Source organism: Bolinopsis microptera, chromosome 6, assembly GCF_026151205.1.
Source record: "Bolinopsis microptera isolate Bmic1 chromosome 6, MBARI_Bmic_1.0, whole genome shotgun sequence".
NCBI lineage: Eukaryota > Metazoa > Ctenophora > Tentaculata > Lobata > Bolinopsidae > Bolinopsis > Bolinopsis microptera.
Window position 1 is genome coordinate 19062097 of NC_087077.1, and position 22912 is coordinate 19085008.

Consider the following 22912-nt stretch of genomic DNA (forward strand, 5'->3'; position numbering starts at 1 on the left):
GCATCATGGTTGGTATAGATAGGTCTCTCTCTGCTTTGGGTGGTATGTTGAGATCTACCATGAATTGTTTGTTGATAGTGGTGTGAGTTGTGATGGTACCTTTTCTGGGGGCGATAGTTTCGAGGGTTAGGCTTCCATAAGCTTGAAGCCTGGCTGTGCCCTTTGCTGCTTCACCTCTCAGGAAAAGTATGATATCTGGAGTGTTAGTGAGGTGGTTCAGTGCGATGAAGGGAGTACTAGGCATGGCACCAGACATCATTCTCAATGCCAATGCCTGAACTCGTTTGAACTTCCTCGCGTTGGTGTCTGTTTGGGTTGCTCTAATCCATATACTACAGCAGTATGATAGAATAGGTCTGATGACAGCGGTGTACATCCATTTGCATGTTTTAGGGCTCATACCCCAAGTGGGGCCGACAGCTCTTCTACATTGCATAAGGGATGCCGTAGCTTTTTTGGTGGTATTGGTGATATGTTCATTGAAATTGAGCTTGCTGTCGAGGGTCACTCCTAGGAATTTGGCAGATTTGGATAGACCTGATTACGATACTGTAAAAATTATTTTTTTTAAACTGATACTTTTTGAGTTATAGGCATTTTAAGCCTTAATTCTGCCATGTTTGGCCCTTTTTTACGATGAATTTTACTAAGTCGTTTAGGCCACATTTCATACCTTAAAACTCAAAACTGAGAGAAATCCTGTTCCAGAAAGTTGGATATGATTATCAGCTACACTCACAAGAATTTTTAAAGCGATATCTTATGACCTGGGTGAATGGTAAAATATACAACTTTGATTTTTACAAAAATTTCAATTTTGCTTCTCTCGACCTTGTTTGGTTTGTAACTTCGTCATCTATATTTTAATTATAAAATCCTTTGAAGGGCTTCTTGTACGGAGTGTAAGTAATGTTCAGTAAAAAAATCAGCCAAAAAACGTTGAAAACGACTGAAATATCGGTATAACAGTGACAGACTTCTCAAAATTTTCAAAATTTTCGAAAAAGAAAATATTTATTTTTTCGAAAGTGCGGTTCCTCAAAAATAATTTTTAATGTATCAAATCTTATTGTTTTAATGTATACTTTCTTAATATGAAGTTACAGCCTGTTCGGGACATAAAAGCTTTTTGTATATGTCCCCTTAAGTGATTAATTAAGTTATTAATTAAGTGATTGATTAAGTTATTGTAAGTTATTGTAAGTGATTGATTAAGTTATTGTAAGTGATTGATTAAGTTATTGTAAGTTATTGTAAGTGATTGATTAAGTTATTGTAAGTTATTGTAAGTGATTGATTAAGTTATTGTAAGTTATTTTAAAAGGCATTATATGACAAAAATTATCACACCTGATTTTAGTAGAATCTCAGTTGTACATGAATTATTCTACAATAATTATTTAAAGTACAAATTATGAAATTCTGCGTTGCAGTTATGATTATTGGCATTTGAGTTTGTTCAATTTTAAACACTAAACAGTTGTTCAGCTCTTTTATTTAAAGCCTTGTTTGACCTGCAGGACTATAAGAAAAGACGCAAGTGTCGCATTAGGTCTCCTCTGTTCCATTCTCCCGGACTACATCTACTCCAACGTCCTCCCTCTTCTCCTTGAGTCCTTAGAAACAGGAGACTTCAACTGTCGGCACGGTGCCCTTCACGCCATCGGGGACATCTGTGTTGGACTCAAAAACCGAGATCACATATCAGTAGATCTAGTAGATAAGATAAACAACACACTGACTGTGTTGGACACTAGAGGGTCGTTCAGGGGATCTGGGGGGGATGAAATGCGGGGTGCCGTGTGCTACTTTATCGAGAAAATATCTAACGCTGGAGTCGCGCTGACCGGCAAGACAATAAAAGCATGGCAGGAATTTTTAGATGTGTGCATTGTGAACCCAGAACAGTTTGTCGGTGTACAAGCCATGTCAGTTGAATCTCTCCGTGGTTTCTCCTACCAGTACTACACTGAGTTTAACCCGGAAGTGTGGTCTGGAATAGTAGAACACTATACCAGCCACATCCGGCACGAGTTCACCGCGACGCGGGTTGGCTCAGCGCTGGCTTTGAGTGTCCTCCCGGGATGTGTGTTGAACCAGGACACCATGGTTCTTCTTAACTTCCTCCCTCCGTGCACCAAAGTGCAGAGCAAATCAGAGACAAGTTTAGCAGAATGCAGGGTGAGCGCTGTTAAAGCGATAACTAATGTTCAGTTGGTGTGTCAGTGCAACTCGGAGACGCGCGGGCGGATCTATGCAGTGTTGTTGGAATGTTTAGAAGATTACAGTACTGACAGTAGAGGTGATATCGGAAGCTACGTTAGGGAGGCGGCTATGTCGTGCTTAATGAAGTGTAACCAATTCATCTTGTCTAAAGGACATCCCACAAGTAGGCATATTAATTTTTAGAAGCTTGATAATTGGCATTATTACTGTTATCGCTAATTGCCATTTATAGTCATTAAAATTTACATTATAACTATAATTAACTGTTACACTCAACATGGTGATTAAGTGTAAAATTGCAGTGTATCTAAAGTAAAGCAGATAATAACATGTTTATTTTTTAGGTATTGTTGTAGCTAATAATTATAATTGTATCTAATAATTATAATTTTAGCTAATAATTTTAGCTAATAATTGTAGCTAATAATTATAATTTTAGCTAATAACATTAGCTAAAAATTGTTGCTAAAAGCACTGCAGATAATGCCCCTCCAGTTAATCTGACATTTACACGTGATCTGAAGCTGGAGCTAGTGCGCGGCTTCCTGCAGCAGAGTGTTGAGAAGATAGACAGGACCAGGCAGGTAGCTATGGAGGCACTTCATCATCTTGTACACAGTGAGCTGGAGTTGACTGAACACGATTCTCTCCGTGCTGCTGTACCTCTGTTACCGTGAGTTATAATACCAATATATATTATGATATATTTCCTGAGCCGTGATTTGCTTACAGAGCTACCAGAGGGTTTTTAAGATGTTTTGAGCTGATAGTTTAAATGTCGATTTGTCCACTATCGTGCACTAAGTCCTCCCTCTTTAAAGTAGGAGGCCAGAAACCGTTGACCAAAACAGAGAGAGAGAGAGAGAGAACACTTGGTCTAACATAATCGGATTGTTGTAATTCTAGGATACTTATGTTAAACAATGAACAAGTGGCCCACACGTACTACTAGTTACCATAGTTACACGTTCACAAAGGAAAACATGCATAACCCTCCGCATACGTTCTCACTGTGACATTGCAGGACCCTGTCCTCCTCAGTGATTCTACCTAAAACTGAGAAGGAAAAAGAAGCTGTAGCAATGCACGAAGGCGAGGTGTTCCTTCAAAATGTGGAGTATAACAACCCTAACGTGCTCTTCCCCCGGTCAATGGCTCTGCTAACCTCTCCCAACTACATCATCAGCTTCCTCCGTGGACTCGTCGTCAGCATTGGTGAGTTTAATAGGTAATTAGTAGTACATACCTACCACTACATACCTACCATTACATACCTACCACTACATACCTACCACTACATACCTACCATTACATACCTACCATTACATACTCGTCGTCAGCATTGGTGAGTTTAATAGGTAATTAGTAGTACATCCCTCTGTACTACATACCTACCATTACATACCTACCATTACATACTCGTCGTCAGCATTGGTGAGTTTAATAGGTAATTAGTAGTACATCCCTCTGCTGCATACCTACCATTACATACCTACCACTACATACCTACCATTACATACCTACCACTACATACCTACCACTACATATCTACCACTACATACCTACCACTACATACCTACCACTTCATACCTACCACTACATACCTACCACTACATACCTACCATTACATACCTACCACTACATACCTACCACTTCATACCTACCACTACATACCTACCACTACATATCTACCATTACATACCTACCACTTCATACCTACCACTACATACCTACCACTACATACCTACCACTACATACCTACCACTACATATCTACCACTACATACCTACCACTACATATCTACCACTACATACCTACCACTACATATCTACCACTACATATCTACCACTACATACCTACCGCTACATATCTACCACTACATATCTACCACTACATACCTACCACTACATACCTACCACTACATATCTACCACTACATATCTACCACTACATATCTACCACTACATACCTACCACTACATACCTACCATTACATACCTACCACTACATATAGTACATATCTACCACTACATACCTACCATTACATACCTACCACTACATACCTACCACTACATACCTACCATTACATACCTACCACTACATATCTACCACTACATATCTACCACTACATACCTACCACTTCATACCTACCACTACATACCTACCACTTCATACCTACCATTACATACCTACCACTACATATCTACCACTACATATCTACCACTTCATACCTACCATTACATACCTACCACTACATACCTACCACTACATATCTACCACTACATACGTACCACTACATACCTACCACTACATACCTACCACTACATACCTACCATTACATACCTACCACTACATATCTACCACTACATATCTACCACTACATACCTACCACTTCATACCTACCACTACATACCTACCACTACATACCTACCATTACATACCTACCACTACATATCTATCACTACATACCTAGCATCACATATAATACTGTTGTTTAATGTTTCTACCACTACATCATGTATAATCATCAAAGGATCGTTCATTGAACACCAGTGCTACGGCTAGACGACAATACAATGTCATTTTTAGACATGAGTGATTTAATTATTTAGAACCATCTCCAAGGATAAGACAAATGAAACAACCTTTGAAACGATCATCAGAACTAAGCTAACATTTGTATAATTAATACCTCCGCATTCGTTTATTAATTAGTATCTGGCCTTCCTAATGAATAATAATGCAGCTACAAAATAAGCTAAATAAGTGTATATGCTATGTATGATAGGCATGATCAGTTATTATTGATCGTGATATTAACTGATCACTGATAAAATTGATAAATAAAATAGTCACCAAAATAAAAAAGTCACCAAAGTTTCTTTACATTATACAATACTAGAAACCCGCTAGTCGAAAGCTTTGTTCGAGAAAATTTTATAAATCAGTTATGTTTTAATTTCTTTTCATCGTCTTATCTAGCTAGCTAGTAGCTATGTTATACTTTAGAAATCATGGATTTTATTTTACAATGACAACAACGTTGTAAGTATTCAAATTCCCTAAACGATACTTTTTACCTCATAAAAAGATATCAATCACAACCAAAGTTATGAATAGTCATAGCGTGAGCGTAAAAGTGAACTAGTCATGACGTTTCATAAAGCATGGCAACGCGCGTTGCTAATGTGTGCTTGCTAGAGCACGTGCAATCTCTTGAAGCCACGACGCAGGTATCCTTTGCTAAAATAACACCGTTATTCTAACGTTAATTTTACCTCACTTCCGACGTTAATTATACAAAATCTAAAGCCTAAATCAAAATTCTAAGAATGCTGTCTCGTATTCCTGTCCTTTTTCTACAACCCTTGTAAAAATCGCGAGGTTTCAACTCCATTTGCGAGCTGGAATTGGTCAAGAAGAAGGGTAAATTTTGGTAAATTTTCAGTGTTTTTTTTGTTTCGTCAAGTTTAAAATTAAAAATATAATATAGATACATCTTCTAACTAACTAACTACATCTTCAGTCTTCACTAAGATTCCATTAATGAAGAGATATAGTAAAGCATTGAACTGAGATTATATGGACAATTTATATGTTATACATTACGGAGTTCAACAAGTTTAATAAAATTGTGGAATTACCAGTTGTTCCAGCACACACTTTGGCACACCGTGCATTTCCAGCGCTCTCTTCACCATTTAAAATCATCACATTCGAACTGAAATTAATCATAATATTAGCTTTATAATATCATGTTTATATTAATATAATTAGTTCATTCTCTCGTGGGGGCTTGTTTCAAAAACGTTAATAGTCCTCTCATGGAACAATGAACCATGGCCAGGTAGCGCAGTTGGTTAGAACGCCTGTCTTACAATCGTAAGGTTGCGAGTTCGAAACCCACTGACTGCCTGGTCGTGGGGTGAGCGTCGTCGACGTTCAGCTAAGGATCATGAGTGGTCTATGCAGCCCCCCGGTCTACTCAGCCGAATACTCGAGAAATCGGGTGTGAGGGTTAAATGAGGAGCTGCACATTGCAGCAAAGTCTCGGACGAAGAAAGTATGGTACACACTACCTTAACCGTCACTGGCCAAAAAAGATCCTTCGGCTTCCTGTAATTGGCTGGTTGCACTTGTGTAACATTGTGGCTGTTGGAATACACCGAAGTAAAATAAGTGTCTAGATAAAAAAAATAAAAATAAAAAAAACCCATGCAATAGTTCTTAGCTCCGTATTCACCATGATGATGTTTTGGAGATAGTTTTTAACACGTGTAGCCTATTGCAATCCATTCAACATTCCAGTTGTAAATTGTTGCATAATGAGAAGCATGTCCCCTTCTGAAGCGCATCGTGAATCCTGTTCTTGTTGCGGAATAAACCGAAGAGGTACCTGTAGCTTCGTCGTGACCGCCACGTCCCTCTACTGATGTTGTTATTGTCGGTATTTTAACGAACCCACACCCGCTAATGTTTACATATATGGAGATGTCCTGAGAGCCATAACGTGAATGACTGGTTGAACTTCTACCTGAATAAAACGTGTGTTAGTTGAATTCATAATTTGATGTTACTTATATATATATAGTAATGATAATGGTAATTACATACATAACAATTCCATTAATGAAGAGATATAGTAAAGCATTGAACTGAGATTATATGGACAATTTATATGTCATAAATTACGGAGTGCAACAAGTCTAATAAAATTGTGGAATTACCAGTTGTTCCAGCACACACTTTGGCACATCGTGCATTTCCAGCGCTCTCTTCGCCATTTAAAATCATCACATTCGAACTAAAATTAATCATATTAGCTTTATAATTATATCATGTTTATATTAATATTAGTTCATTCTCTCGTGGGGGCTTGTTTCTAAAACTTTAACAGTCCTCTCACGGAACAATGAACCATTAACTTATACCATCAATTACACGATGTGAACATTAAATTGAGAATGAAAGAATGCCCCCCCTCCGGCCCCCCTCCCCCGGCCCATGTTCTTAACCTGGTTGTTTGCAGAGCTTGTACTGATTCTGTCAATGTCACCAGTGAGCGCTTGTTTGCTTTCGTGTTCTCCATTTCTCTAGTCAATGTTGTTTCCAGCTCTTCCACTTTATCAGTGGTCCCTCCTACCTCAGTCTGCATATTCGAGCTGAAAATATTCATAAATATTACTTTTTCAAATCTGAACTCTGAAGTATCATTACTGAGCCCTATAAAGCAGTCGATTTTGTACTATAAATAGCTTAATAGTTCATTCTCACGTCGGGACTTGCCCTAAATAAAACTTAAGTCCTATCAGTATCATGGAGCGATGTATAATTTATACCATAAATTACACGATGTAAACATTAAATTGAGAATGAAGGAATGCCCCCCCCCCCCTCCCCCGGCCCATGTTCTTAACCTGGTTGTTTGGAGAGCTTGTACTGTTTCAGTCAATATCTCCAGTGAGCGCTTGTTTGCTTTCGTGTTCTCCATTTCCCGGGTCAATGTTGTTTCCAGCTCTTCCACTTTCTCAGTGGTACCTCCTACCTCAGTCTGCATATTCGAGCTGAAAATATTTATAAATATTACTTTTTCAAATCTGAACTCTGAAGTATCATACCTGAGCCCTATAAAGCAGTCGATTTTGTATATTAGCTCCATAGTTCATTCTCGCGTCGGGACTTGCCCTAAATAAAAATTAAGTCCTATCAGTATCATGGAGCGATGTATAATTTATACCATAAATTACACGATGTAAAAATTAAATTGAGAATAAAGGAATGCCCCCCCCCCCCCCCCCCCCCCCCCGGCCCATGTTCTCAACCTGGTTGTTTGCAGAGCTTGTACTGATTCAGTCAATGTCACCAGTGAGCGCTTGTGTTGCTTTCGTATTCTCCATTTCCCGGTCAATGTTGTTTCCAGCTCTTCCACTTTATCAGTGGTACCTCCTACCTCAGTCTGCATATTCGAGCTGAAAATATTCAATATTACTTTTTCAAATCTGAACTCTGAAGTATCATTACTGAGCCCTATAAAGCAGTCGATTTTTGTATATTAGCTTCATAGTTCATTCTCACGTCGGGACTTGCCCTAAATAAAACTTAAGTCCTATCAGTATCATGGGGGGGGGGGGGGGGGGGGGGGGGGGGGGGGGGGGGGGGGGGGGGGGGGGGGGGGGGGGGGGGGGGGGGGGGGGGGGGGGGGGGGGGGGGGGCCAAGTGGAATATTTGTAGAAAATTTTTTAAATGTCTCCACTTTTTTTCGTGAATTTAAAACCATTGACAATAACAAAAAAACTACTTTATCTACAAAAAAATTTATAGAAATATTTGTGTGATTTTCTTTATCCATTACTGTTTTTAAACATTTTGGGTTCCAAAAAAGCTTTTTAGTAACATACATGGGGCATTAAAAAACCTTTAATTTTTGGTTTTTTTTTTTTATTTGTTTAACCACTTTATATAATTTCATCAAGGACAAAAACCCCTATATGCTTTTTGCCTAAACTTTCTCATGTTTTTAAAACTGACTGACCGTCCCAAAAAAACCTTTTACTTGTTTTCTGGTCGTCCGTTTTTACAGTATTTTTTTTTTAGAGAAGGATATTTAGCCACAGGACTTTTTTTTGAAGACATCCTTTTTTTTAGCGAGGGCTTTTTAGCAAGGGGTTTTATCCCCAGGGGCAAGGTAAAAACTTGTTCCAATCTTTTTTTTTTTTTTCCCCTGAAACTAATATAAAAGATGTTTTTCATTTTTTTAACTTTTCAGACTTTTTTTTTAAAAATCTGAAAAAGTACTTTTTCGGAAAAGGACTCATTCTCTATCTCCCTTTTTCGCAAAAAATAACAACATAAACCTACTAGGATTTTTGATGCTAAAAAAAGAAATCTTCGTAAAGAACTCGCTTTTGCAGATGACATGAAGCCTATGCCCATTCCCGTGGACGCAGTATTTCAGGGAAGAAGTTCCACTACCACACGAGACATGGAAGAATGATACGAAGGAGGTCCACGATTTGATGTTCAAAGTGACAATAAAATAGATCGTTGAACAAAAGCCATGGAAACGAGGTACCAAGGCTGTTCGTGGACGATGGTAAAGAAGTTCAAGTTACCTTTCCTGCATATATTAGAAGATGAAAACTCATCCGATTGAATGAGAGGGGTTTAAATTGAGACCCTGCAGGAGTTGACTGAGTGTGGGAATGTTGAAGTGGGACCTGTCCCACTTTGCACTGGATGCTACTTTAGTAATATGGTAGAATCGGAGGAAAAGCGATGCGGAGCGCAAACTAGTTTCAGCACAACCCTTCGAACGATCGACATACAGATCGGCAGAAACTCTGTTGCTGGAACGGGGGGGAAAAAACTAATTTTGGGGATTTGGCATCAGCATTCGATCAAGAAAGCGGAGCCAGGCTGAGAGTGTTCAAATGTCATGATTTGTTCGGAGCGAACAAAAACTGTTACGGAAATAACTTTAGATGTTTCATCTCCTTTCTCCTTTCTCAGTGTTCCTACGCATCCTCTTCCTCATCCTGACATCCTCCTCCATATCATCTCCTCAGACCTCCTCGTCTTCAGGAGGGGGTGGGGGGGGGGGGGGGATTTTTAGCTCAGCTTTCGATCAAGAAAGCGAAGCTGAGGAGTTCAAATGTCATGATTCCAAGGGTCGGGTAAGTATGTTTCGCACAACTATACGCCAGAAAGTTTGCAAGCCTGCAGGACGGCTTCTCAAATAATTCTTACTAATTTCACAAGCATATCTGATGATGACTGCGATCTCTTGCCCATGAGGTGGATTACGATATAGTCAACACACCTGATCCTTTCCTCCTTGGTCCTTTCCTCCTCACAAGTCTTCCTCCTCCTTATCCCCTCTCCTCCTCTCTCCTCCTCCCCTCCTCCCCCCCTCCCTCTCCTCCCTCCTACTCCTCCTTCTCCTCCTCCTTCCTCCCTCCTCCTCCTCCTCCCTCCCCCTCGTCCTCTACACTCCCCTCCTCAGTCGGCTTCTCTCTCAGTCCTTCTCCTCATCAGTCCTTCTCCTTTCAGTCCCTCAAAACTCCTCCTCCTCCTCTTCAATCTTCCGTCCTCCGCAGTCCGGAGTGATGTCTAAAACTGATTACGGAAATGACAGTTAGATGGTTCATCCTCCTGTCATCCTTCTCAGTGTTTCCTACGTCATCCTCTTCCTCATCCTGACATCCTCTTCCTTATTCATCCTCCTACAGACCTTCCTCTTCCTGCAGTCCTCCCTTCCTCCAGTCCTCCTCACCACCTATGCCTCCCTATCCTCAGTCCTCCTCTTACCTCAGTCCTCTTCCTCAGTCATCCTTCCCTCCTCAGTTCCTCCGCAGTCATCGATGTTCATTGTACTGTTCCTTCTCAGTCTCTCCGGCTCCCCTTCCGCATCCTCCTCCTCAGAAAGCGGACATTTTTACAGGCCCTCCTCTCCTAAGGTCTTCCTCCTCTGTCCCCTCCTCCTAACTTTCCGCCTCAGTTCCTCCTCCTAACCTCTTCCTCATCGGTCCCCCTCCTCCTAACTCTTCCTCCTCATTCCCCCTCCTCCTAACTCTTCCTCCTCAGTCCTCCTCCTAACTCTTCCTCCTCAGTCCTTCTCTTCACTGTCTCCTGCAACCTCCTTCCCTCTCTTCCTCAGTCCTCCTCAAACTCCTCCTCCGCTCAGTCATCGCATGTACAGTTCTTTCTCAGTCCTCCGTCTCCCCATCCGCATCCTCTTCTCAGATAGCGGACAAAAAAACGGACATAAACGGATACAGAACGGACAAAAACTCTCACGAAAATAACATTTAGTGCTTCCTCCTCCTCCTTCTCCAACATCCTCCGACTTCCCCCATCTTCTCCTCAGTCCTCCACCTCCTCCTAAGTCTCCTCCTCAGTCCTCATCAGTCCTCCTTCTTCCCAGTCATTCTCCTTTCCTAGTTCATCCTCGCCTCCTCTGTCCTCTCCTTCTCAGTCTACTGCTCCTCCTGGAAGTTATTTTTCCTCTCCTCCCCTCAGTCCTCCTCAACCTCCTCCACTCACCTCAGTCCTCTTCTTCCTCAGTCCTCTCCTCAGTTATCCTTTTCCTTCCTCAGCTTCTTATATGTACGACACATTCTCATTTCTCATTTCTGAACACAGTATTCCTATTTTTTTTCCTAATACATGATGGCGTTTATTTCAAAGGGCTATTCTAGGCTTGACCTCTGGCCGCGGTCAAATAAAATAAGCACCCATCGGCTTCCCCTCGGCTCGGTTCTTAACTAAGATGGCACTCCTCGGCCTTCGGCGTTTAAGATAAAATAAGTACCCTCGGCCTCTCCCTAAGCCGATCAGTGATCCTCATCCTCCTTAATAATTCTCCTTAGTCTCCTCCTCTCCCCAGGAAGTCCTCATCCTCTCCTCCTCCTTTCCTTTCAGTCCTCTCCTCTTCCTCCTTCTCTCAGTCCTCCTCCTCAGTTCTCCCTCTTCCTTCTCCTCAGTCCCCTCTTCTCAACAGTCCTCCTAGCCTCCTCTTCCACCTCCTCCTCCTCATTCCACCTGTGACAATTGTATTTTGCCATATTTAACAGTACCTCTTTTATTCTCCTAGTCAGGCGGAGATGCATGGTTGGAATTCAGTGACTGACAGCACCGGTACTAGATATCAAGAACTTAGTCCCCCCCCCCCCCCCCCCCCGCCGCCGCCCCCCATATATGCAACATTAAATAAGATAGTTCCACCCTTTTGGATCATTTGCTTTTCTCTATTGTATGATAGTGTTATGGAACTAATCTCCTATTGTAAATACACTCAAAATAAACATAGAAGAACTGTGCAAGTAGTCAGATAATATCATTAAAGCACTGATATATTAAAACGTGATGAAATTGAAAGTTAATGCCCAGATAATTCTACTGAATTTTGGAGATTAATGTAGATATTTGTAGAATGTCATACACTTTTTTCGTGGATTATCCATTCTACATTTATCTACAAAATTAGCTACAAATACACTTGGCCCCCCCCCCCCCCCCCCCCCCCCCCCCCCCCCCCCCCCCCCCCCCCACCCTAATGTTTTCAATTCGTGGAGTCTGTCGCTTACATTTAGAAGGGTTAATTAAGGAGTGGTTCGTTGATATGTATGCGGAGATTCAATATGTTGCTGATGATGACAGAATTAGGAGGTCCGTCAACGAGAAGACATCTAGGAAAATGTATTGGTTTGTTATAAAGCAAGAGATAACTTTAAAAGCAGCATTTCGAGCGTTTGAGTATCCAAGCCTATCCCATGTCCGTTTGCAATTATGGTCGTTACCAATAAAAGGCACACCTCCCCCACATTTATATGAGAAGCATTGTCTCGCAGCAACACCTTATTGTCAACTACAAGATGTGTCTATTGTGTACTAAATTGACCTTTCCGTGGTTATTCAGATTCAGCGGTATCACGCTGCAGTTCTTGGAGCTGAAAAGGGTACATGTCATAGATGGCCTGTACAATTAGGTGTTTCGTGTGTCTGGCACAGCCAAGGGTTGCTAGGTAACTGTTGGCAATGTTTCAACTTAGCAAGTTCGGGTTAGTTCAACGCAGCAGATAGCCTGTAATACAGAGTAGGTCTATAAAGTAAAAGCAAAAGGGACAACTTAGGAATTTGGAAAAAAGTGAGAACTAGTGTGTTATCATCACCTTGTACTGTTAAGATAGGCAGCAAAACGAACAATTTTCAGTGATGTTTTGGGCTTATACGGGTAAACTCCCCCTAAACTGGTCACCCAACCCTAAAACGCCATCTCTTGATTGAGTGGATCCCCATCTTGCTTAGAAAGTATCTTACTAATTCTTTGGTAACTCCGCTTAACATAAAAATATCATTCAGACCCTGCCACATCCTGAAATTGAAATCTAAATTGATGCCATAAGGGCATTTTTCATTGGTACGATTTGTTATTTTTGAAAAAAAGCGCAAATTTTATAACTCTGGAAGAATTCATCAATATTAACTCAGTTTCGGTCTAGTATAGTGGTATTTACATATTTTTAGCAACTTTGTACATATGACAGCACTGGAGATTGGAAAGTTATGTACATTACTCAATAATTACTACCCACCATTAAAATGGAAGGCGGTACCAGCTTATTAAACATCATATTAGCATCAATGGTAATATTGGAAGCTTTGGCAGCTCATGGAATTAGTTTTATTTTATTAATCGCAATAAACATCCCCTCTAAAATGTCTTATTATCCCCCCTAAATGTCATTCATTTTAACCTGATCATATTATCAGGCTTTTCCTAAGATGCACTGCATACTCAAATTTCGTTTAATAGTTGATGTTAATAATTTAACAAGTGCCAATAACGAAGTGCTATTATCGACACACCATGCGAACAAATACAAATTTGACATTTTTAGGGGGCATATCATTAGGTTTTTACCATAAACTAGTAAGGTACCAAAAAACCGTCGTTTATGGACATTCAATTTTGCTAAAAAGCTGTCACAATTAGTCTATAGAGAAGGTCAGAATCGAGTACTGGGTTGGTTAATTGACTACAGGTCACTAAAAATTGCCCAAATGCAGGATGATGTTAAAATTCCCAAAAAATGCAAATTAAAAACATGCAATTTGCACAAGGTTGAAATCACATGGGAATCCATTGATTTTTTTGCAATTGCTAGTTTATAAACTAGACTAGAAAACCCCTTGGTTCACTGGGAAGTGCGCTATTATATTTTTTTGTTTTGTAAGTTTAATTCGCGATTTTGTAAAAAAATCTACACAACCGATAGAGATACAAGCCGATTTAAAAATGTTGCTCGCACTTAACACAACGTACTTTCAACAAAACCGATAAAAATTGACCGTTTTTTAACAATCTTTGGCACGTGCACGTGCGTGTAACAACCCGACAACCCTCCTGGGCATGGGTTACCTTTCAACTTTTTGCTTTTTGTTGTGGATTTGCACGTGGGCGGGTCGTACATACTACAGAATTTTATCTCTGATTATAGTGTGACTAGGAAGCCCGTGGCCGTGGTAACAGGGATGATATGTATCTAGTAGTTTTCTATTTCTTTTGGCAGTCGTTTTTAGCGCTCAAAAACTATCCGTCACAACCAAAGATACAGCCGAGTTAAATGTTGCTTGTCCCTAAACACCAGGTAATATCACAAAAACCGATCAAAATGACGTTAAAACAATCATTGCACGTGCACGTGCGTGTAACCAATCCTCGTTACCATGGTCACTATGCAACCTTCTATTTCTCGTCTGTTTGACGTGGGCGGTTACATACAGAATAATTCTTTGAATTATAGGTAGAGATAATCTAACTACAGGTGTAAATTTGTGTTGACTGAGTTATGTTTTGCCGCGTAAGTTCTGGGTATTCAAAAAAAGTCCCCAAAATGTCAATAAAAAGTAAATTGACTAAATTTACCATTTTTTTCAACAGTGAGAGTAATTCTGGTTCGAACTCTTGTACCTCTCAGAATAGGTTATATTAGTCCCAGAAGTGGTTAAAATTAAATAATTTGCCCAGCAACATTCTGAGTGCTGCAAACCGGTTTTTAGCTGACTTTTTGGCTTGGCGTTTAAGGGGGTGGAGTGAATTTAGGTTTTGGTTTTGAGGTACTTCCTTTAGTGAGTGAATGTTTTCAAGTAGCTTAATGTTTTAATAAGACAAAAACAAATAGTACTAGTGGCAAAAGATAAATCAGGCATCCTGTAAATTTTGTAATTATCACACATATAGAGTTGACATTTTAGGGGTGGTGTTTTAAAACAAACTCCATTTCAACGTCAAAAAAATTGTACTGATTTTATTTTCAAATTTCCAAATCTTCCTGGCAGGCTAGAAAAAGGTTTAAATATTATTCCTAGACACTTCAGAACCCTGTAAATTTAGCCCTAACTCGGCAATCTGGGCCCAAAAAACAGGTGACGCTTTAGGGGGGGGGGGGGGGGGGGGGGGGGGGGGGGGGGGGGGGGGGGGGGGGGGGGGGGGGGGGGGGGGGGGGGGGGGGGGGGGGGGGGGGGGGGGGGGGGGGGGGGGGGGGGGGGGGGGGGGGGGGTGGGGGGGGGGGGGGGGGGGGGGGGGGGGTTTTACCCGTAATGGGTTTTTTGTTTACCATTTACGTGTTTCCAGTTACAAACAATAAGTTTAGCAGAATTGAAATAGTAATAACTGTCACTACATAACTTATTTGCGTGTTCACTTATAATTTAAGGATTAAAAGTCTTTGTATAATTGATGAAATTTAATAGGACTCGTTATGACAATCATTATTCGTAATAACTGATCTTACTATTTGTCTCAAAACAATTCTAAATAATATATGTAACTGTAAGCAAGGTTATACAGTAATCTAAAAAGATATTTCTAACTTCCACTATTTCAGTCCTCGAATATTTCACGTTTTAACACAATTTTCTGTAAGCCATGGTGTTCTGCTGCTTAGAATTACTGTAAACAAAAACGTCCAATCAAAACGCACTTTTCAGCTTTACCAAAATTCCACGCACAGGTTATTCCCTTGCATCGAGCGCTAAAAAAAGCACTTTATCTTAGCATCATCGAAGTTCATCTCGTCCGAGTAGATACTATATGGTCGTACATTGTTATACGCATCCAGCAGTACACGCCACGCAAGAAGTGACAGTCTTTTAAAGACGTAGAACCTGGTCTGGAGTACCAATTTTTAGGGCAGTTTGCACATTCCAGCGGGGAACTCTTGTACTGGTTAGCCGGGCAAGGTCCCTCCTTGCTGAGGCAGGGTTTGAAGGCGGAAGTGGCCCATATGGCACTTACACGTGGTCCATGTGTGTCGTCTTTCAGAAAACACGATCCCCTTCTTAATTCCAGTGTTGTAGTAGACTACTGCGTGACACCTGTGGAAATTTGTATTTAAAGAAATAAACCGGAGATATTTTTTATTTCAAAATTCAAATAAACTTTACATCAATGTATTACAGTTATATTCAATAGAAAAGACCACAATATCTCCTGTGAAGCAAAAACATGGAAAAAGAGAGCTAGAAAAATATCCATGAGACTCAACGCTACCAGACTCAGCTGGAGTGAGAAACAATATGTAAAACATCAAAGTAAAATTTATTTCGGCTGAACCAAAACACGGTGGTAAGACGATAATTACATTGGTGCTTATATTCAATTGTAAATGTTTTTTAATATGAAAATGTATTCCAACATAATGATAGATACAACATAATTAAATGATTAAAGAGAGCGCGTTTATAAATGTCTTTATAATTATATGGAACCTGTGATCAGTTCTGCAGCTATCCTTGCATGCCTGGAAGTTAGGTGTGGTCCACTTAGCTCCGGCGATATCTCCACCATAGACAACCTTTTTGGGGACATTGCAGTCATCTGCGGCCGCCAGAGCAACCAGAGCAGCACAGAATGCAACGAACAACTTCATCTAAAATCAGTTGGGCAATAAATAAATCATAGAATCAATTGACTTGACTTTAAACCCGCCACAACTTACTGTTGTATTGGCTATAAATTGGTTAGTCAATTCATAGATAATTCAGTTTAGTTAAAAATGCGATAAAGGCCACAGGGGGGGGGGGGTCGAGGCTTCAAAAAATGCAAAAACATATTATGCTTTGAATCAATATATATTTTTGTGGTGGATACTTTGCCACTACTCATTTGTCTGTAGCTATTTTACTTTTTTTTATAAATGAGGTTAACCAATTCTTCAAATAACCTCATTTTTTTGATAAATCGATAATGGAGGGCAGAAATATTGATGCCATTACAACTGAAAACTACGATAAGCTTTGTTTTTATTGTTTTTGTGTTATTTCAGCAGTTAAACTTTGAAAAAATATACAAATAAAGGCAAAATACTCAAAAATCACATAACATAAAAAAACAGTTTTTTGCCTCTCCTGAAAACCTCGAATTTTTGACTTCAAAATCTATCTTCTCCTAGAGTTTTCATTTACAATAGAATTACAGGTAAACCTCAAAATTCAACGCGCGATATCTTCAAATAGGAAACTTTGTTTTCGGTAAGGACAAAAGCATTTGAAAATTTAGATCGAGCTCTACAACATATCTCAAAATCTCAAAATCGACCTCGGACCCCCCCCCCCCCCCTGTGGCCTTAAGCGACTAAAGCACCTATAGTTGTAATCTCAAAGATGAAAAAGGGATAACTTACTACTTTAGATAGTTACGATAATAGTACAATAACCAGAACTAAATAAATCTAAGCTTACTAATCTCATCTCAATTAAAGGTACCAGACTAATACTGAGTAACCTTAACATATTCACCATGGCTCTCCGTGATCTAAAATATAATTCCATGTATCCAGGCCGACCAGAACCAAACCATAACAGGTTCTGCTCCAAATCACATCCCCAAAAGAGAGATCAACTGAACTAACCTTTAGGTCAATCTGCCTCATATATATAATGTAATATATTACTGTGTGTGTGGTTTGCATCTCATCTCCCTGCAAACCTATCACGTCCACGATATGCTACACCTTGATCTTTTGTCTTTTCACGTCCCCTTGCTTTCCCCTGCAGTAGCTTTCGTTAATTATGATTCTTTTCGCGTCCTCTTGCGTTTACCCTTTTGTAGCCTTTGTTGAAAAACTCATCACTATTCCAATTACATCTCCACTCTATTTACTCTAGTAGCCGGAAGGTGTCGAGAGTGCACTTGGCTGTGTAAAAATATTGTCCCCTCAAACAAGTTAATTAAGTAAGTAGGTCATTGGTAATGGACCATTACCAATGACCTACTAATGGTACCTCTAGTTCTATACTAATCACTTATGTTTCATATTAGTCGCATAAGTGGGAAATTTATACTTCAGCATCTAAAGGTTTTAGAGCTTGAAGATCGGGCTTAATATGACCACATTATCCATGTTTATTCTAACACTATGAAGATTCTGTTGGGCGTAGGCCCCAATTTCTCACTTTTGAAGGAAAAATGAGATATAATGATTTTCACTGAGGTGCAAAAATACTGGTCATGAGCTAGATCTGCTAGAATCTAGGTGTAGTTGAGTTTGCAATTTGATGTCTACTATTTTTCTCGACATAGGGTCCTTTTAAGACATTAGAAACCAGAGCCGTTAAGTTATGCAACTTCTATTGGTAATCCTGGTCCTAAAGGGCGAAATCATTAAATTGCCCTCAGGCGCACATATGGACACGTTCATAAAAAGGTGGCACTAGAGCTCTACAGATTGATATTTCACTGTCAAAATTGTGTGAAGCATTTTAAAATACTTGTATCTCAAGGAGTATGCTATGAAAGTTAACCAAATTTTAATATGTGGTCCAAAAAGATTCAAATGTCACATAATTAAGTCATTTATCTCTTTATATCTGTTACGGGTAAGCCACCCCCCCCCCCCCCCCATCTTCTTAGAAAGTATCTTACCTAATCATTTGTAACTCCTAAACATAAAAAAATATCATTCAGACCCTGCCACGTCCTGAAATTGAATCTATCATGGAGCGATGTATAATTTATACCATAAATTACACGATGTAAACATTAACTTGAAAACGAAGGAATGCCCCCCCCCCCCTCCCCCGGCCCATGTTCTCAACCTGGTTGTTTGCAGAGCTTGTACTGTTTCAGTCAATGTCACCAGTGAGCGCTCAGTATTATCCTCTAATGTCTCCAGTTTCACTTTCACAGCAACAATGTCTTCGTTCATGTTTGCTTTCGTGTTTTCCATTTCCTGAGTCAATGTTTTTTCAAGCTCTTCCACTTCGGTCTTCACATTGGAGCTGAAAAATAATCATTATTACTTTTTCAAGTCTGAAGTATCATACCTGAGTCCTCTATAAAGCAGTTGATTATGTACTATAAATAGCTTAATAGTTCATTCTCACGTCGGGAATTGCCTAAATAAAAGTTAAGTCTTATCAGTATCATGGAGCGATGTATAATTTATACCATAAATTACACGATGTAAACATTAAATTAAGAATGAAAGAATGCCCCGCCTCCCTCCCCCTGGCCCTCCCCCGATCCATGTTCTCAACCTAGATTCAGTCAATATCTCCAGTGAGTGCTCAGTATTATCCTCTAATGTCTCCAGTTTCAATTTCAAGACAACAACTTCCTCGTTCATGGTTGCTTTCAAGTTTTCCATTTCCCGAGTCAGTGTTGTTTCCAGCTCTTCCACTTTGTTAGACGTTTCTCCTACCCTGAAAGATTCAAAGCATGGCATGAGTGTCTGGAAAACTGCAAATTTTCCCATACACAGCATCTATTTTTTAAGAAGTTTTAAGGGAGTAGCAAGGTATATTAATTATTATAATAATAATTATTATATTATTAATTATTATATAATACGAACACGAAACTTACAAAAGCATGATGTTGACGATCATCTGGGTCTGTTGAGTCACCAAGTTTTGTAAGGACATTGTATTCTGTATAGACGTTATCAAGAGATCTTTTAGATCATCAATTGCTAGTTCTTTTATATCTGATGGTGGTGGCTGAAATGTTGATATTTTGATGTTACTGAGTGGAGTTGGGTTAGAAACATATAAGAGATACGATGATTTAACTTGTAGAAGCTTTCAATAAACATGTGTTAATCGCCGTCAGCTGAATGTGATGGGGTGGACAGATATTTTGATGTTGATTTTCCATTATGCGTATACATATCAACATGTTGTACGAAATAGTGGTCGTTGAGACAGAAAGCTTTAAAGCTAACGAAATAAATACACAGATAAAATCAAATGTAAAATCCGGATTGGAGTATTATTTATGAGTCGCATTGTTGTAATGTATTCTGGGTAAAATTATCTTTATCCCGGTTGTTGCGACAAGTAAAAATGCTCTTATTAGGGAAAGGAGATTACTCGACGTTTCAATGTAACTACATCGTATTCATGATCTAAAAACAAGTGTTAAAAATTCAAAACGTAAAAAACATATATCTGAGGCAAAATTTGTGTACATTAATTTATTTTTAATCAATCAACTTTATCCAAAAATTCGATTCAAAAAAGTCATAACAAAATTCATAATTTTGTATCGAATTTTTGGATAAAGTTGATTGATTAAAAATAAATTAATGTACACAAATTTTGCCTTAGATATATGTTTTTTACGTTTTGAATTTTTAACACTTGTTTTTAGATCATGAATACGATGTAGTTACATTGAAACGTCGAGTAATCTCCTTTCCCTAATAAGAGCATTTTTACTTGTCGCAACAACCGGGATAAAGATAATTTTACCCAGAATACATAAAATCAAATGTTGGGAATTTTACTGTTGATATGAATAAAAATATGTACCATATTTGAGAGGTCTGTTGAAGAGCACGGTGCTTGTAGAAAAGCAATAACAATCAAGATGTGCACGTACTCAAACATACTGATAAACAAGTAATTTAGGGTACTTTTTGAAAATACTCGACAATCAGCTTTGAAGATCTATTAAAAACGTATTTACAAACTTTGTCATGTTTATTGTTTAAAAAACGGCTATAAACGACCCATATATTTGGTCTCTTCAAATTGCAATTTATGTAATTAATTAACCTGAGACTTTATGGCCATAAAGTCTCAGGTTAATTAATGACATAAATTGCAATTTGAAGAGACCAAATTTTGTCGTCCAAGTTCGAACTAAGAACTTCAATGTTCAATTAAATATTTTGTCCTAATTTGGTCATAAACAGCGATAAGAAAGTTTTAAATTCCTTGCAACAATTAACACTTTTACGAACATTATATATATTATCATGATTTATTACAATACTAGTTACTAGTCCAGGGACAAAAGGAAATCGCGCCATGTACGGAATCGCGATTTTTCCCATTATTTGCGACAAATTTTATGTATAATTTAATGTATAGCCTGTTTTTGGCCAAAATAATCGCGAAATCCTTTTGTCCCTTTTGTTACTACCAACATTTCAGGAGGTCTAACAGAGTCCCTGGTGAAAGCGTCGTCCTCAGCTTTTGTAGACTACCTGACGGAGCATGAGGAGGACTTGCAGAGTGTTTGTGATGGTCTGATAAAAGTCCTGGTGTCTGATTATAAAAATGATCGTGTCGTGGTCCCCCTTTTCAAAACGGTACCTTTTTTTCTGAGCTGCTGATTATTTTCTTTTTTTCTTTAAAGATTCGGTCATTTAAAGGGGATGACCCTGATTGTTTTGCGAAACTTGATTTCGAGATAGCTATTTGACAAAATAAGTAAGGCCTGGGACTAAACCTATAGGGGACACGGTCCACGGACTCCGGGCCGGACCAAATCACATTCTCAAAACTAGGGGGGGAGGGGGGCCGGGGGATATGGATGCGACTACCATGCCATTAATGTCAGTATTCGAAATTTCTGCAATACTGACATTGTCATTAAGGCCAGGGAGGGGGAGGTAAACATCAATTTTCCAGTTTTCACATTATTGTGATAGAACTACTGAAGACGAACAAGTAGGAAAAAACCGGCCTTGTTTATCATTACTTATATAACAATAGCAAACAAAATTCGTACAGAGATCATGGTACGATAGACGCAAAGCTACGAAGAGTGGTCTAGGAAATAACAGGGGGAAAGCCGGTATATAAAGAGTTTGGAAGCTAAGGGAGTTGCAGGAAGGTATTTGGCTTTATGCCAGAGCTCAGTTGCAGCATCCTGTATAATCATAAATAAGGCGGCTTCTCCGTTCAGTATTAAATTTACACTAGTTAATATGCCATGAAATAATGAATATATGCATTATTCATAGCGGATTGTAATAAAGTATTCGTCGCAACTTTATTTTTAGATCAAAACGACGAACCGGTAGGTCGGTAGGAGTTTGGAAGCTAAGATAGTTGCAGGAAGGTATTTGGCTTTATGCCAGAGCTCAGTTGCAGCATCCTGTATAATTATAAATAAGACAGCTTCTTCGTCTATTATTAAATTTACACTAGTTAATATACCATGAAATAATGAATATTATATGCATTATTCATAGCAGATTGTAATAAAGTATTCGTCTCAACATTATTTTTAGATCAAAACGCCGAGATTTATTAAATTTTCGTTCTTATTCCTATATATATAACATGCGTATAAGGATGCGGTGAAACTATCGGACTACGATGAATGAGAACTTGTCAAATGCCACCCCATGGCAAAATTAAAATATATTGACTCTGTTACATCGTTTCCTGTTAATCATAAAACTTCCTTGCCTACCGAAGGGTTATTACCCAAAATCTAAGTCTTAAATCAAAATTGAACATTGCAGTATAACATTTTGGGGAGGGGGGTGCGAGGGGCCCGGATCGCTTAATGCTGAAAGTTGCTCACGGAGGGGGTATAAGTGACCAAAAACTTGCTGACATAACTTGTGAACGCTCCCTATTGTTTTAGCAGCTTTCCAACACAAAAAGACATAATTGAAAACAATTTGCCGCACTTTTCGCAAATATTTGCTACAATCGAGCCGCACAACTTTGTAGCACTTATATGTTGCCTCTGACTTATCCCTTTATGTGGCTCAAAGGTGAAAACTTCAAAATAATAAAAATTTAAAAGGGACCATGATATCTTCTTTAAAAACAAAAAAGCTCTAGCCAATAGTCTCCCGCCACATATTTAGTACAGTAAAATTGATTAAATCAAAATAAATGCCCCACACACCATTATCAAAAATTGTTTAAATTATGTTG

At 39.1% G+C, this 22912-nt stretch overlaps 2 protein-coding genes and 1 long non-coding RNA gene across 4 annotated transcripts in view; 1 reads left to right on the plus strand and 2 right to left on the minus strand.

Annotated features, from left to right (window-relative positions):
• Positions 1-22912, plus strand: part of LOC134817651 (tubulin-specific chaperone D-like) — a 31080-nt gene that overhangs the window by 5853 nt on the left and 2315 nt on the right. The window contains exons 9-12 of one of the 2 annotated variants that reach the window (XM_063826904.1): positions 1521-2389; positions 2707-2899; positions 3251-3441; positions 21167-21324. In XM_063826904.1, the coding sequence (XP_063682974.1) occupies positions 1521-2389; positions 2707-2899; positions 3251-3441; positions 21167-21324 (1411 nt within the window). The remainder of the gene's footprint in view (positions 1-1520; positions 2390-2706; positions 2900-3250; positions 3442-21166; positions 21325-22912) is intronic. The other variant, XM_063826906.1, reaches the window with a different exon arrangement.
• Positions 6430-18869, minus strand: LOC134817663 (uncharacterized). The gene is made up of 6 exons (XM_063826924.1): positions 18824-18869; positions 8047-8193; positions 7642-7788; positions 7240-7386; positions 6952-7028; positions 6430-6758 (listed from the first exon to the last, which is right to left on the minus strand). The coding sequence occupies exons 2-6, from the start codon at positions 8184-8186 to the stop codon at positions 6493-6495; spliced, it is 777 nt and encodes a 258-aa protein (XP_063682994.1). The 5' UTR covers positions 8187-8193; positions 18824-18869; the 3' UTR covers positions 6430-6492.
• Positions 19301-20620, minus strand: LOC134817671 (uncharacterized). The gene is made up of 3 exons (XR_010160547.1): positions 20540-20620; positions 19593-19726; positions 19301-19429 (listed from the first exon to the last, which is right to left on the minus strand). It is a non-coding gene; the product is annotated as an uncharacterized LOC134817671 (long non-coding RNA).